The sequence below is a fragment of the Periplaneta americana genome, chromosome 2 (genome assembly GCF_040183065.1).
Source record: "Periplaneta americana isolate PAMFEO1 chromosome 2, P.americana_PAMFEO1_priV1, whole genome shotgun sequence".
Lineage (NCBI taxonomy): Eukaryota > Metazoa > Arthropoda > Insecta > Blattodea > Blattidae > Periplaneta > Periplaneta americana.
The window spans coordinates 146948384-146965074 of NC_091118.1; the positions used below are offsets into that span (position 1 = coordinate 146948384).

The 16691-nt window shown below is 35.0% G+C and overlaps 1 protein-coding gene across 3 annotated transcripts in view; it reads left to right on the forward strand.

Moving 5' to 3' along the window:
* Nrd1 (Nardilysin) overlaps positions 1 to 16691 on the forward strand; it is a 67923-nt gene that overhangs the window by 1813 nt on the left and 49419 nt on the right. Inside the window, exon 1 of one of the 3 annotated variants that reach the window (XR_011330989.1) lies at positions 15135 to 15451. The exons of 1 other annotated variant lie outside the window; for it this stretch is intronic. Coding sequence is in view for 1 of the 2 variants with exons in the window: in XM_069818634.1 (XP_069674735.1) it covers positions 15219 to 15451 (233 nt within the window). In the remaining variant the exon portion in view is untranslated. Of the gene's footprint in view, positions 1 to 15134; positions 15452 to 16691 lie in introns of those variants that run through there. One more of the 3 variants, XM_069818634.1, reaches the window with a different exon arrangement.

A 16691-nucleotide genomic window follows, 5' to 3' on the forward strand; every position in this document is an offset into this window, starting at 1 on the left:
AGAAAATTTTACACTGAGGGACTCCATGTATCATAAGCTAGATAGTGAAAAATATAGTGGGACTGCGTTGATGTTAATGCAATTTCTGTGGGTACTTCTTTGTTACTTGTTAGCTTAAACAACAAGTTTAAGCCCCCTGACCACGACAAGATGAGTACCCACGAGGGGGTATATCTATAATGAATGTTCATCTATAATGAACACTGATCAAAATACCCCTCATTTCTCATGAAAAACAAAAACTGAATAGACTACAGTGCACTATAGTGGACTTTATGTTGTCAGCAAACAGCTGGATACATTAAGAAGATTGATTGAACATAAAAAACAACTCATATCCAGCACAAAAAAAGAAACATAGCAGAGAAAATATACATACAAAACACGTACAGACCCAGAAACATACTGTGCATGCTCAGTAAGCACTGAGCATTTACTGAGCATGCGCAGTATGTTATAACTGGAACTTGAAAAGTTCAGGTGCCTAGATTTTGTTTCTAGGTCTATACATTATAAACCAACTGGCTTGTTGGAAACATTCCTTTTTCCTTTTAGCTTCCCAATAGCTTTAAGCCAAAATATAAACGAATATACATGATACTTACAAATAACAAGTCCATCTCATACAATTAGAAGACATTATTTTAAATACGAATAAAATAACACAAATAAGTCAGTAGGCAAAGAAATGATATAGAAACAAATTCACAGCATTAATGAACAAGAAAAAATAAGACAGAAGTACACATAAATTTTACCCTAGAATATTCAATAACAACAACATAATATTTAACCAAAATGAAACAAAATTTCTTAAAAAATGATTGATACATAATATTCAACACAGAACAATGATAACAAATACAATCAATTATTAATGCAGAAACAGCAGTAAGCAATGCAAAACACGAAATTCATTACCAAGAATATATCAATCACGACGTATTGAGAAATGCAAATAAAATAAATAAACCCATACATGATAAACATGAAATCAAAACAATAAAGACATTTAGAGAAGAACAACAAAAACATAATTCATTATTTATAAAAGCAAATACGGGAAATAGCAGTCTAATAATAAAACCACAAGATACTATATGCACAACGTAACAATACATGTTTAATGATAATAATATTATAGAATTAAAAAGCAATCAAACCACAAAATATCTAACATGTGGAAAATAACAAATGCTATGCGTCACCACAATCGAGAATGAACTTTCGATAACAACTGCTAAATGGCAGAATACCTAGATGCTCCATGGAGTAATACCAAATACCTTACTATAATAATACCGGACATCTGTATACTAGCAACATTGATGTGAGTGCGAAATATCCCGGACCTGGCATCTAGCGGAGCGGCGTGGAATTACGTCCACAAATACAAATATTAACATAGCAGGATTCGGACTATTGTTTAAAACGTGAGTTACTAATGTCGAATAATATATGAAACACTTAAGAAATGTTGAATAGTATTTAATGTAAAATTATTATCTTATATTAGAGCTGTATATTATGAGAAATATTGCATACTGCATATTACTTTCCGTAATTGATTGTTACATATTTTTTCTGTGGTTTAGTGAGACAAAATCAATTCTGCATTAAGAATGAATTTACAATAATGCTTTATATACGCATTGCTGACAACTGCAAAGATAAAATTGATAGTAATTTGATGCTTGTAATAATTAGTAAAGGCATGTGGACAACAATAAAATTTAATTTGATAAAACCTTAAAATTTCCAATACATTTTAACTTCTATTCATTTATTAAGTTTAAATAAAAAAGCTAATGTGTGTTTCTCTATCAAGGAAGGAATTGGGCCTAATAAAGAATGTTGTTGACTCACGTTTTATGAGTTTAGATTTAAGACCTCTCCTGGCACCACATTATCATACTCATCCTATCACAACATCGGGGTAATGTAACTCCGCCTTCCAGGCGCCCCAACCTCAGAAGTGGATTACAACTAAGCCACGGCCAGGAGAGAAGACCAGAAATGTCGAAAAGACAACCTGGTGGCATTGGATTAAAAAAAAAAAAAAGATCCCTCGGAGCAATTTGTAATGCTGTAATTTTGTAGCAATTATAAACAGCACATATACACCCTGACATTTTAACACAGCACTAATTAATAAAACTATTAACTAGCCCAGCAACAATATACATTGCAGTTGATTACAGCTTGTTTCGCGAGTATCGCCACACTGGCCGCCTAGGTAGCGGCACCAGCACCATTCGCACACAGAACTGCTAGCTGTCCGGTATTATTATAGTAAGGTATTTGGTAATACCACAGTCTAGTATATACAGTCACGAAGGGAATATGCATCCATAGATAGTTGCTAACCACTAGGATAGCTACTGTCGCCTCATTACAGACAATGTGAAATAGTACCAGCACAGTCTATTGTTCCTAGTACCCTCACAACTCAAGCTTTGTGACTGTATATACTAGATTGTGGTAATACTTTACTCAGATCTTACCTTTCTCACTGTGATATGGGGTTATGTTATAACGTGAATTTGATGTTTTTTTGCAGTTGCTAAATTGTAGCATACAGAAATTGATATGACTGCCTGTTTTACCCAAATTTTTCAGCATATATAGATGATACTTTGATACATGGCTGATATAATGCTGTTTGCGTCCAATGCACAATCTGTCGTCATCTGATTTACGATATCTAATTGTTCTATTTTCCTACTTTGTCACTTATTCATCCCTTGAACCCTTGTATGATCTGGCTAAAATATTGTTGTTTGCGTCTAATACACAATCTGTCATCATTTGATGTACGATATCTAAATGTTTTATTTTCCTACTTTGTCACTTATTCATCCCTTGAACCCTTGTATGATCTGGCTAAAATAATGTTGTTTGCATCTAATACACAATCTGTCATCATTTGATGTACGATATCTAAATGTTTTATTTTCCTACTTTGTCACTTATTCATCCCTTGAACCTTCGTATGATCATCAATCATTTATCAATATAACATTCAAAAAGAATTACAGAACCTCCCCCTCCCCCCAACATGTTTCCTCTTTTTTAGGCCTACATGTTTTTATTTTACATGTGTATATATTATGCGACATGGAAACAGATGAATAATAACTGTACTTTTCTTGTCCACATTAAATCAAATGTGTGTTCATAATGTAAGGCTAATATATTACTTTATGTATAGTGCACAGCTGGCAGTTTTTTTTTTATGAATAAGAGGTAATACTAATAATTTTCTTTTTATCTGAACTATTGCAACAATATGCGTTTGTGTTTCTATTCGCTCTGTATGTTGTTAAATACATAACTACGCTTTGGTTATCAAATTGTTTGTCTTCCTTAGTTTCCTGACAGACTACTAGTAACTAAGCTTGAATTATGTCCATAATGTGGGCGAGATATTACCAGGCTGCAAAATTCGCTCTGAATGCATTTTTTTTACACAATTTTATAATTTTCAGCAGATTTACGATACCCTATGCGATTTCACTGCTGATGCAGTGTTAATTGCAATATAATTGTTATTTTTCTAGACACTTTTATATCTGTTCTTGTAAACATATTGATTTCGATCCTTTATATACTGTAGGTATTCCGCTCTCTTCAAACCATAGTTAGTCAAATAAATAGAATAGTTGTTTGTAACGACTCCAACAAATAGGCAACCTCAATCCCTCTTGACCTCCCTCCCTCACGAATTTCTTTCTCACTATCATCAATTTTCCATTATACTGGTCCTTAAATTGGTGAAAATAGCACTGAGGTAGTTACAGTGATTTCTGAAGCGAAAATCTTTCAATTTATAAAGCTGAATTCAAAAATACATTTTTGTAGCCCCCCCTTGTCCTTAATTGGAAATCTTAGTAACTTCATATCACGACAGTATTTCTTCCTTTTCTGCAGTTAACATAATCACATACGGACATTCTGAGTGAATAGTTCGTTACACAGACACCTTTGAGACAATACTAACACTTGAAGTTCTTTATATAAGTCATCTTCTATAAGAGCTAATTTAGCACTGAGGTAGTTCCCTTTGTACTTTGCTTGCACAGGTTGCATATATGAATCTGTGACAGGTTAGGTTTGGTTAGTTTAGGCTTTTGTTACACCTTGCATATACTATCAGTTGCAGCGCCACAAAAAATCCTTATAAATTGAATGGTTTTCACTTCAGAAATCACCAAAACCACTTCAGCACAGTTTCACCCAGGTAAGTAGTGAATGAATTGCAGTAATTAATAATAATTAATGGTCCCGCGCCGTGGCGTCGCGGTCTAAGGCATCCTGCCTAGGACTCACATTACGGAATGCACGCTGGTTCGAGTCCTCATGGGGGAAGAAATTTTCTCATGAAATTTCGGCCAGTGTAAGGGACCGGTGCTCACCCAGCATCGTGATGCACTTGGGGAGCTGCGATAGGTAGCGAAATCTGGTTGCGAATACCAGCTATAACGGCTGGGGGGATCATCATGCTAATCACACGATACCTCCATTCTGGTTGGATGATCGTCCACCTCTGCTTCGGCATGTGGGCGTGAGGCCAGCAGCCAGCTGGCCAGTCTAGGCCCTTCACGAGCTGTAGTGTCACGGATTATTATTAATAATAATTAATGAATACAGTCAGTGGCATAACGGCGTAGTGGTAATGGCAGTGTGGTAGTGGTAGTAGTAGTAGTAGTAGTAGTGGTGTAGTAGTAGTAGTAGTAGTAGTAGTAGTAGTAGTAGTAGTAGTAGTAGTAGTAGTGGTGGTGTAGTGGTAGTGGCAGTGGTAGTGATTACACCGTTTACCTCCAAAAAAATCTGGCACACTATAATATGTAGGATCCTTAAAGGTCACTGGAAGCAGCGAAGAAGTCTAGTATTGTTTGAGGCAAAAGTTTGTATTACTTCAATCATCAATTCTGCGTGTTCTCTCAGACTCGATACTTAAAATATTGAGTCTACTTAATCGTGCTTGTGACATGGTGCTACATAAATATTTTTTATTAGTTTTAATTTTGAAAAGGATCACTCAGCTGACGCAACAGTTACAGGTAGAGAGAGAAATAAAATGAAAAGAGTGTGAACGTCTGGTATACTTGATGCTAAAGTGTAATTTGGTTAGCAAGAGGCGTGCCAATTCTCGAACTGACGTTTTGTCTTGTATCTCGTTTTTAATGCACTTTTAAAGCACTGTAACTGAAATGAGAAATCTTCTGTTTAGTCTTCAACATACTGTATTGATAAAAGTTGTGATTTACTTGCAATAGATAGAAACTGTGAGGTTAGTACACTGAACATATCACTTAAACTTTTCATAGAATTGAACCTAATTTTGATTTCATTAACAATGATACATTTTTTTTTAGAGTGTTATTTTACGATGCTGTATCAACATCGCAGGTTATTTAGCATCTGAATGAAGTGAAGGCAATAATGCCAGTGAAATGAGTCCAGGGTCCAGCACCGATAGTTACCCAGCATTTGCTCATATTGGGTTGAGGGAAAACTCCAGAAAAAACCTCAACCAGGTAACTTGCCCTGACCAGGATTCGAACTTGGGCCACCTGGTTTCGCGGCCAGATGTGCTAGCCGTTACTCCACAGGTGTGGACTAACAATGATATCTAATGTCATATTAAACACATGTGCTTGAAAATATTTTTCAAGATCTGACACATTCAGTTCATCAAAATGCCTCTTAGTTTTGCGGAATCTCTTGTTTTCAAATTTTACATCAAGTCCCCATTGTTTTACAAGGAACATGCTGAACAAGAATGCTTCCTGGAAATTATTTCTGTAGTCATTTAGCAAATTCGCAGCGGTTTGAAGTAACACTGAAGCTTGGGAAAGATCAAGGTCATTAGATTGCAGTAATTTTGATACCAAATTAACAGCTTCAAGTATTTTGGAATGCAGGACAACTTGAAAAACAAATTAAAATTTTCCCATTTGTTTTTAAGAGCACTGACTTCATTACAGTCGTTGGTATTTTTTTTATTCTAACACTATCGCAGTTAGTGCCTTCATAATATCTGAATAACCATGCCTTTTTAGAGCTTTTACTGAGTCGAATCTTGATGACCATCATGTAGAACAAAGCTTTTTTTAAAAGAGTCAGAAACTAGTGATAATATTTCCCTATGCTCTAATTGGGCAGAACAACCACCCATTGAGACAGCTGATGAATTGTGGGACAGAGTTTTAGATGCGTGAGAGGAGGTGGCCATGAATTTAGACCTGTTCCATAATCTTGTGGACTCCATGCCGTGCAGAATGAGGGCAGTTGTTGGCACAGGTGGTTTGTGGACAAGGTACTACTTCCCACCACAGGCCTTTTTTTTTGTTAATATATTAACAATTTTTTTTTTTTTGTTTATTGAATTATTTATGTTTGATATGCTTCTGGTTTTTTAGGATGTGAAATAAGTATTTTTGTTTATACAGGCCAGATCTCGCCTATTAATAGCAATAGTGATGGGTAATAATATTTTTACAAGGCAGGCATAACGAAGTTTATGAACAAATGCCATTTCACATTTAAACTAATTAAAAACTAAAATTAGAAAAAAAAATTACCATACTGGGGGGAGGAGGAATGAACTCACAACCTCTGGTACAGATGTCAGACATCTTACCACTGGCACACACACAGCTCGTAAGATTGACTACATTGTAGACGGATGACTTTTAACGAAGAAACACCACAGCAATGCCTTGAAATGCAGTGTGTTTACACAAGTGAACTGTGTGATAGAACTTAGCATTTCTATCGACCAAGAGTCGGCCCATTCTTTTTGCTGTTAAGTATACGTGAGAAGTCAGGTTTGCAGGCATGTCAGACGGCATTTCCCAGGATTTGTGGTTATTATCTATTGGCATAAATAATAACACCTGTGGTCTGTACCAGCCTTCGACTTCAAGGGAAAAGATTTTTGAGTCAGCCCCTATAAAGATGGGAGGAGATCATAACAGACCACTAGACCTACTACTTGAATGGCTGATGATGATGAACCTGTCTAGTCTCGAAACATTTTAACCATCTACGCATGCGTCAACAATTAAGAATTCCCAGTTCCTGCCCTTAATCGAGAACCAATTTCACTCTGAACGAGTTCTAAAGCATGTTGGAACAGGGAACTGGGAGTTCAATATCGGTTCAGAATCAGTTCTAGTCTTGTTGGAACGCGCATTGAGCTACTGCTGGAACAAATCTGTTAAGGTGTATCGTCTGCTTATGACGGCATTCCCGCGCATGCTATTTCTGTATTTTAGTCGCAGCTGTATAGGTCTCGCAAAGAACGGATTACCGACGGAAGGAATGCGAATCAAACACTGCGATAAGGAAGAGCGGGCGACAGGAAAGGTCACGAGATAACTTGAATGATATTCAAGAGTACAGTCGGAAGAGAAGTGACATCGATAGAATCAGTCTTGCGTTGTGATAGTTACATTACGACTTTAGTTAGTTCCATTGCAAGTGAATACGTGTCTTGTATCGCACCCTAGATCATATATACTAACAGATAGCTCTTTTATATAGGCTTTAGGGTTTGCAGTCGAGGCCGGCTTGATGTAGTTCAATAATCGTCAACAGATGGCACAACGACCAACACCATCACGAGACACGAACTCTGAACCGGTCTGGTCGGTCTATATCGATTATTTCCTGCTTACGAGATTATCTCGTATGTACTGTCGACAACTGATGACCATGGATAAATATTGGCCTATATGACCTCGGCAAGTTCGGAACGAGGGAGCTAAATATAGTTGTCACGTGGGCGAAGCGAAGAGATAAGATAAAGTACGCCTTTGTATTGAATAGAATGCAATACAATCTCTCGGCGCAAAGCCAATGTACCAATATAGAATATGTAGACCATGTTATAAAGTTATCGGTCGGCTAAATTATGATTCGTTATCTCTTCTGTTTTTATATATTTGTCGTGAATATTATTTATATTATCAACTGAGTGTATAACATAATTTATCCGTTAATTGATATTTTACTAAGATAAATCCAAAGAATAATGGGAAATAAGGGACCAAACACTGAAAAATAAATAAAATAAGAGAATTTGACGTTCATAATTATGTTGTCGGAGTTTCGTTATACTTTACTTTGAATTATTTTAACTTGCACCACAAAAACGTATGAAAATTAATGTTAACATTACCTATTTAGTTATGATAGTAGTATATTGGAAAATTTGTGCATATAGCCTGATTACAATATATAAGTAATACTATCCTAACCTAAGCAATAGTAGTCTTGTTTATTTCATACATGTTCGTATAATTATACAAAAACAAGAATAATCTAGTTTGCAGCCTGTGATGTCTCGTTTACAGTATTATATAATATACATATTACGATATTTACTAGGTACTTTAACAATATATAGTTAATAATAATATAAAATATACAGGCCTAATCCATTACCAAGAAATACCCCTTCCCTCACATTTTCAATACTGTTTACCTCAAAAGGCCTTCAAATCTTAAAAACTATTAGACACTGGATTAAAATAGTCATGTTGATGTAGGCCTAAAACATTACATTTTTTTGTCACTACTCCTGATCCCATTTCAACAGTTTCAGGTTTTGTAATTTGTAACAATACTAACAATACTGATGGGTCATTCCATAGTGACACACATAACATTTTCGAAGTAACTATGATCTTCACAGGATATTTAATTAAATACTTAAGAGTTTATGAAAGAGACATCACTGTCTTTTAACGTAAGCATTCCAAAATATAAACAGAAAATCTTAATGAAAAGGAATAATTAATCGTGTAAAAAATATGAAATATTATATGGTGTGACGAACATTTTCTTGCCACTTAATTTATTACCAAAATGGAAAATGTTCATATTATTGTTCCAAATGACATAAATAGTTGTTTTCCAAAGAATTAAGACACTTATGTAGTACATGTAACTGCTGACATACTTTAATCAAAATAACAGTGCCATTAACAAATAAAATATTACGAATTATATTGTGACACACGAACATTTCTGCCAAGTTGATTACTATTTTTTTCAGATGCATATCGAGATTTATACACAGTGCCTACAGTTCTTATTATACAAAGGAACACTTGATTACACTAAAATACACATTCAGATTTAAAATGTTCTTGGTTATTTACAACCATATGTGGTGATATCTCCTGTGTAATATCATGTGCTGAATATACCAATATAGGCTATCTATTTTTCCTCCCATTTGTAGTACTTTCCTTTCTTGAACATCACGGAAACTTTAAATTCACCACCACAAGCTTTTGTAACTTCCTCTGCTTATCTGACGTCTTTTTTTTAAATTGATTATTTAACGATGTTGTATCAACTACTAGGTTATTTAGCCTCAATGGGATTGGTGATAGTGAAATGATATTTGGCGAGATGAGGTTGAGGATTCGCCATAGATTACATGACATTCGCCTTACAATTGGGGAAAACCTCGGAAAAAACCTCAACCAGGTAACTTGCCCCAATCAGGATTTGAACCCGGGCCCACTCATTTCACGGTCAGATGTGCCTACCATTACTCCACAGCAGTGGACCGAACATGGGTTATGTACATTAATTCTTTTGACTTTCAGTTAGCTTTCTTAAGAATACACATAAAGAAATGTAGTGTTTTCAGGCTATCCTTGTAATATTAGTGACTTATTTCAACCAGTTTGTTACTAAAATATATACAGTACCTAAGTGTTTACTTGTGGCACTGGTGATCCATTTAATTGGTATATGAGACGAATTTAATTTTGTGTTTTACAGAAGGATACATATTGATTTACTTTTGCTCACATTGATTTTAATTTTATTTGTTGTAGTCCAGTTTTCAATAACGTCAAGCTAGTTTTGCAAGGCAGTGATACAAGATTTATCACTAATTTTTTCTATATATTATACAGTCATCCACGAATAACCTTGCCTGAGAAGTGGCATTTCTATTCAAATCCTACAATAATTTTCAGTAAATATTTTGCACCGAGAAGCTATTATACATTTAATTTTACTTCTGAGACCAGTGAAATATATGCCAATTTTATTAGAAAGGTGCATGTATAATTATCCAATAGCATGATGTTATCTGCAACAAAAACTAAAGGGCATGAAAGAAAAGAAGAAAACATTAATGCTGTGGTTCTTAGAGTTCCATTAGAGTTACACGTTCATTGTCCACTGAAAGTTGTATTTCTCTATTGAAGTGTAAAAGAGAAACTCTCATAAATTATGTCAGAAACAAAGAGAAAGGCACCACCCAAATATGTGGGATAATTAATTTAATAATGTTATTACCGGGACTTGAAAAAAGCAATCATATGTAATGGGTGGGGAAAAAAATACTTTTTAATCGCGCTTCTATAGTTCGACAATGCAGACTATTCAGAGTTTTGCCTGACAGGTGAGCTACCATAAATTCCTTGAAGTCCTAGTTATTATTGAAGCCAAATGTGTGTCTATTGTCAAGAGTCCATTTTATTTATACTTGTTAAGACATCATTCATAGACTAGTTACCGCTTTCAGTTTTGATACTACATACATTGAAATTAATCTATTATTATTCGTCCTATTTATACATTTATATTGAATGATTCGGTCTACCTTCATAACACATCTCATCAACAATACTCGATAAAGTTGAATTAGCTTCCATGCTGCGTTGTATTTATTTTGTCATGTTCCTATAGCAGGAATATTAAATAGGAATTCCTTAAAACAGATTTATATTCACTCCTATGCCTTTATATAGAATACCAGTACATATACTGTATTTCTTAAGATTTGGTTACTTTATAAACAGTATGTTAGTGCAAGAACTCTTTTTTTCATATTTGATAATTCTGGCATGTGTCATTAAATATGCTTGAGACCTCTGTCTCTCTGAATTACTCTTTACTAACTGGAAACATATTCCAAATTTATATTTTAAAAAAGTATTAAAATATCCTCACAATTTAGAGCATAACAATTCCCGAAATAATCATCCTACATTAAATTATTAAGATAAAAATGATTCAATCTATCGCTTGTAACAATACCTTTATGGTCCTAATAAATTAAGAAATAATTTACATCCAACAGATTTATTTTAAAATGGCCTGCAGTTATTATTTTGAATTTTATTTTACCTTAATAAATTGAGTTAAGGTACAATAAAATTTCATCAAGTTTCAAACAAAGTAATTCCATCTTTCCAACAGGGGACAATAAATACTTAAAGTAATGCTAAACTCGAAAAACTTATTGATGCAACTTAATTTCATATTCTATACCACTAGCACCAAAAAAAAGTATCCTATTGTTCATACTGATTCAAGATGAATAATTTCTTAGTGTTTGTCCATTCCACTTTTTTTATTGTCCTTCCCATTTCTATTTCTCTCATTTTTAGTAGGTACTTCACATGTCATATATGTTTTATTTTAATACATATAATGACCATGAAGATAAAATGGATTTGAGGGAGGTGGGGTATGATGATAGAGACTGGATTAATCTTGCACAGGATAGGGACCGATGGCGGGCTTATGTGAGGGCGGCAATGAACCTTCGGGTTCCTTAAAAGCCATTTGTAAGTAAGTAAGTAAGTAATGACCATGAAGATATTTGGATATGTCTTACAAAATTCTTGCTGAAGACCATTGTGGTAATATTCTGCCGCATCTGTAGTTTGTACATTTCGAAATTTTCGTGCTTCAGCCCAGAATTCAGGCGGGGGGAGGGGAGGTTGATGTGCCAATGTAGTTTTCCAGAATATAATAATATTCAAAACATTCTCTAATAGGAGGGGCCTCTGATATTAGCTCTGCAAAAAATCTGATACCGGTACTTCTGTTGCTGGTAAATAAGAAAGAACGAAATATAAAAATTTTTAACCACTTTCGAATTTCAGGTGCTTTGTGTCTCAGCTGCTGGTTTGATATACTGTTTGTTTCCTTTAATTTTCCAGAGCAAAAACTGTCCTAAGCGAAATTTACACTCTGTAATTTTAACACTGGGAACATTTATTTTGGCAGCATTGTGTGATGCTATTTCATAATATAACAAGAGCTTTGAAATGATTAACTGCTAACTACTTACCTGGGTGAAGCGGTTCCTGTGATTTCTGAAGTGAAAACCGTTCAATTTATAAGGAATTTTTTTGTGGAGATGCAGTTGATTGTATATGCAAGGTGTAAAAGTGCCTAAACTAACTGACCCCAGTGCTGTCATGGAGGCCACATGAGGCCATATATCGTATGGAACCTACAATTTTTTTTTAATTAATCGTATGGGGAAATGAAAATTTTGTCTGTAAGGAGCCATACGGCATATGGTGCCTAAGTTTTGTACGTGGAGATCTATACAGATCTTAGATCATCTCTTCCTGTTCCTACTGTACCTATTTTGTTTGATGTTCATAAACAAAAATTATCCACCTCTTCAGCACTGGAATCCAGAATTATATAAAATAATGGTTGAAAAACAAGAAGTGCTGCAAATATACACTCCAAGATTCATCGAGACAAGTGTGCATCTATGGTGGTGCTACATGGTGTATTCTTTAAATCAAACTTGTACAATTAAATTGTAAAGCAAAACAATTTATTTACTTCTTCTTTAATATTAAAAAAAAATAATTAAATGGCAATTGGAGAGATAGAGAGAGGAGAGTAAAATATATTTCAAGGGAGAAAACAAGGGGTGGGGTGTATGGCCAAGAAAAAAATTACCATGACAGCACTGACCAAACCTAACCTGTTTACAGACTCATGTATGCAAGGTGAATAAGCGGAGTATGAAGGAAACTACCTCAGCGCTAGTTTAACTCTTATAGATGAACTATATAAAGAATTTCAAGTGTCAATATTGTCTCAAAGGTTTCTGTGTAACAAACTTCATTTAGAAATGTCCATCTGCGATTATGTTAACTGCAGAAGAAGGAAGAAATATTGTCGTCATATGAAGTTACTCAAATTTCCAATTAAGGACAAGGAAAGGCTACAAAAGTTATTTTTGATTTCACCCTTATAAATTGAACTATTTTCACTTCAGAAATCACCGTAACTACCTCAGCACTAGTTTCAGTAATTTAAGGACCAGTATAAAGTAAATTTGATTAAAGTGAGAAAGAAATTCGTAAGGGAGGCGGTCAGGAGGGATTGAGGTTGTCTACTAATTCGTTACAAACAACTTTTATAGGCTATTTCATTTGACTAACGATGATTTGTAGAGAGCAAAATACCTACAGTAGGGTAAAGAATCTAAATCAGTACGTTTATGAGAACGGATATAAAAGTGTCAGGAAAATAACAGAATTACCGTATATTGCAATTAACTCTGCATTGGCAGAGAAACCGCACGGGGTATCTTAAATCTGTTGAAAATTAGAAAATTGTGTAAAAAAAATGCATTCAGAGCGAATTTTCCAGCCTGATAATATCTCGCCCACGTTATGGACATAATTCAATACCGTAAGACTGATATGAAACGAATACTAGAACAATTTGTTAAACAAAGACGATGTTCAGTAGTTATTTAACAACATACAGAGCAAATAAAAACACAAACGCATATTCTAGCAATAGTTCAGATGAAAAGAAAATGATTAGTACGACCGCTTATTTGTAAAAAGAACACTGCCAGCTGTGTAGCCTACATGAAGCAATATATCAGGTCTACGTTATGAACACGTTGAATTTAATGTGGACGAGAAATGTACAGTTATTATTTATCTGCTTCAATATCGCATCATATAATACACCTGTAAAATGAAAACGTGTAGGGGGAGGGAGTTGTAATTCTTCCCCTTTCGGATAAATTTCAGAAGAGGGATACCTGCTTTTCCTTCATATTCAAAAATTGTAATCTTGGTCACACAAAATAAATTAGTGCCTTTTCGTGAGCATCATGATGTGCATTCAACAAACGCAGACAAATCTGCTCTTTTTAGTATTTTGTGATAGTTGTTGCTAGGGAGGTATTGTATACTGAAAATTAAAAACAATTAGTTATCGTACATCAAATGATGACAGATTTATATATTGAACGCAAACAACATTATATCAGCCATGTACCAAAATGTCATCTATGTGTGTTGATGAATTTGGGTAAAACAAGCTTCTGTATGCTACAATTTAACGACACATCAAAGTCTTATTGTAACATAACCTCACTTTACAATGAGAAAGAAATTTGGAGGTGGCATCACGTAAAAAAGTCTTCCCACAGTCGTATTACTCTATGTACTTTTCAGGTACTCTGCCATCTAGTGTTTGTTATCGCAAGCTCATTTCTCGACACTAGCGACGCATAGCGTCCGTTATTTTTCAGTTGCGTCCAAATTTAACATAAGCTTGAGCGATCTGTTTTATATATGATCTAGGATCGCACGGTATTATTATTTCATTCGTAAACATATGTTGCGCGTTTAATTAGCTTGGAATTTTTCTCTTGCTACGTTCTTTATTTCTACAGCGATGTCTTCATTTGTTCATCTTTTTGGAAGAGACAGTACTTCCATCGGCTCGCACCCCTCCTCCCTCAGTGTGCGTACATACGTCAAAACCTCTCAGGTCAAAACAGACAGCAACGCCACCATTGGTTTTCGGTAATCGTTTCTTGCGCGAGCTAACAGGAGTTCTTGTTTCTGTTGTGTATTATAGAATAATGTAGATGGCTTGTGTTCATGTAACTGATTTAAATTTTGATTAACGTTTATGATATAGGAGATTGAGGCGGTGATAAATCATGGTATATAAATTTCTAATCCGGCATTTGCCTCTGTGACTGAGGAAAACCATGAAAAATCCCAGTCGGATTGGTCGACCACGGTGGGGGGGGGGGTGAACCCGGGACCTCCCGAATACAAGTCACAAACGTCACCAACTCGTTCGGTGGTAGTATTTTACGAGTGCCAATGAATGCAAAAATAGTATATTATTAAATGCTTATATTAACGGTTTAATTGTGTTCTATTTGTCATTAATTCTTGAATCTCAAGCTGAAATTATATTTTGAAATTATGGAAATCTTGGTGTTGGGGGGGGGGGAAGAAATAGGTATTTTAGGGACTTATATTCAAACACGTTGGCAGCATCGATGAGACAAGAGACAAACGCAAAACGCAATCACAAGACAACGGGAGAAAGCAATGTCGAGTGAAGTGGAAGTGGATTACAAAGATTTGAGGTAAAATGTCATGCTAGGAAGAAGTGAACTACGGAAACGAATTTTTAGTACTCTTGGAAAGAGTGAATTGTTTAAATTTAAGATGCAGAAAATAACAAGGACTAAAAATGACAGTGAGAGAGGAACAGAAATATTGGAAGAATGTGAATGTGAAAATGAAGATGAAAGTACGAAGAAAGTACAGACCGGTATTCAGTACTTACCATCTCCAGTTAAATCTAAGAGCGATAAGAAGGAATATAGGTAAGAATGGGCTAACATAATTTATGGTAAACGTTAACCACTGCTGTACTAGTTCTTTTGCTGGAGGAGTTAGGCGACAGGATAGGCAGAGATACGGAAGGCATTGGGGGGAGGGGGAGGGGGGCAATGTTCCCCAGGTCAAAATATGGTTTCACCTCAGCGCTAATATGCAAGTGTGTTTACGTACTAAACGTAATATTTTAAAATTTATGCCTTCATTATGCGACTTATCATTTTATAATAGCCTATGGTAAGAAAGAATTGGGTTAAGGCTGGAACATTTTCTAGTTCAGTTAATTCGTGTAACGAGTTCGCGGCAGTTTGCTATTCCCAGCTGTCGTTTTTGAAGGAAGAATAGAAATTAGACATCCTCCCACCATAGTTAAAAACTGTAGGAGGTAACTTTGCAGTGGCTGACACTTCAACATTTAATTCTCAGTGCTATTCACTGCCCCAGATGCAATGAGGCATGCAACCCTCTTTTCGTGTGCATAATAAAATGACTTGGAAAGATAGGTGATGTAAGCAGTGCAACTTCAGGAAATGCTCGATGATTAATTTTCTTAAATAATACAGCAAGTTATCACTGAAAGAAATAGTGATCCTCACATATTTTTGAATACCGGTATTTGATTTTGCTTAGAATATTATGGCAAATTCAAGTGTTCATAAAGAAGTTTTATTTTTAGGCCTATATAATTTTTTTTTTACCAAAAATTAATTTACAACCCGCATTTTACCAAAGGCATATCACACGATAGTTACAGTGTTTGGATTACTGTTTTGGATTCAATTCTTGAAGTGTGCGAAAGATTTTGCTGATTAAGTTCGTGATATCGATGGTTTGATGTTGCTTCAAAACAACTGGTATAGGCAGGGGTAGAGATTTTAGTACTGCAGGCTGATCTCTTGAAAACAAGGTGCAATCTTTTGGTAGATGTCTGTGGAAGATGCTGTCTATGTAGAGAGGTGATAGTACCTTGTTTATCCTATAAAGGTAGGAACAGAAGCAGCTGTGATTGATCAGTAATTGGGTGAGTATGTAATTGGGCTAAGGAGACGAGGAGAACCTATGGAAGATGGTGGGGATAAATAGTTTGATGCGAGATGCTGCTTCGGAGTCGAGCAGTTTCTATTAAATTACTTTACTATATATATATATATATATATATATATATATATATATATATATATATATATATATATATATGTATAGTAAAGTAATTTAATAGAAACTGCT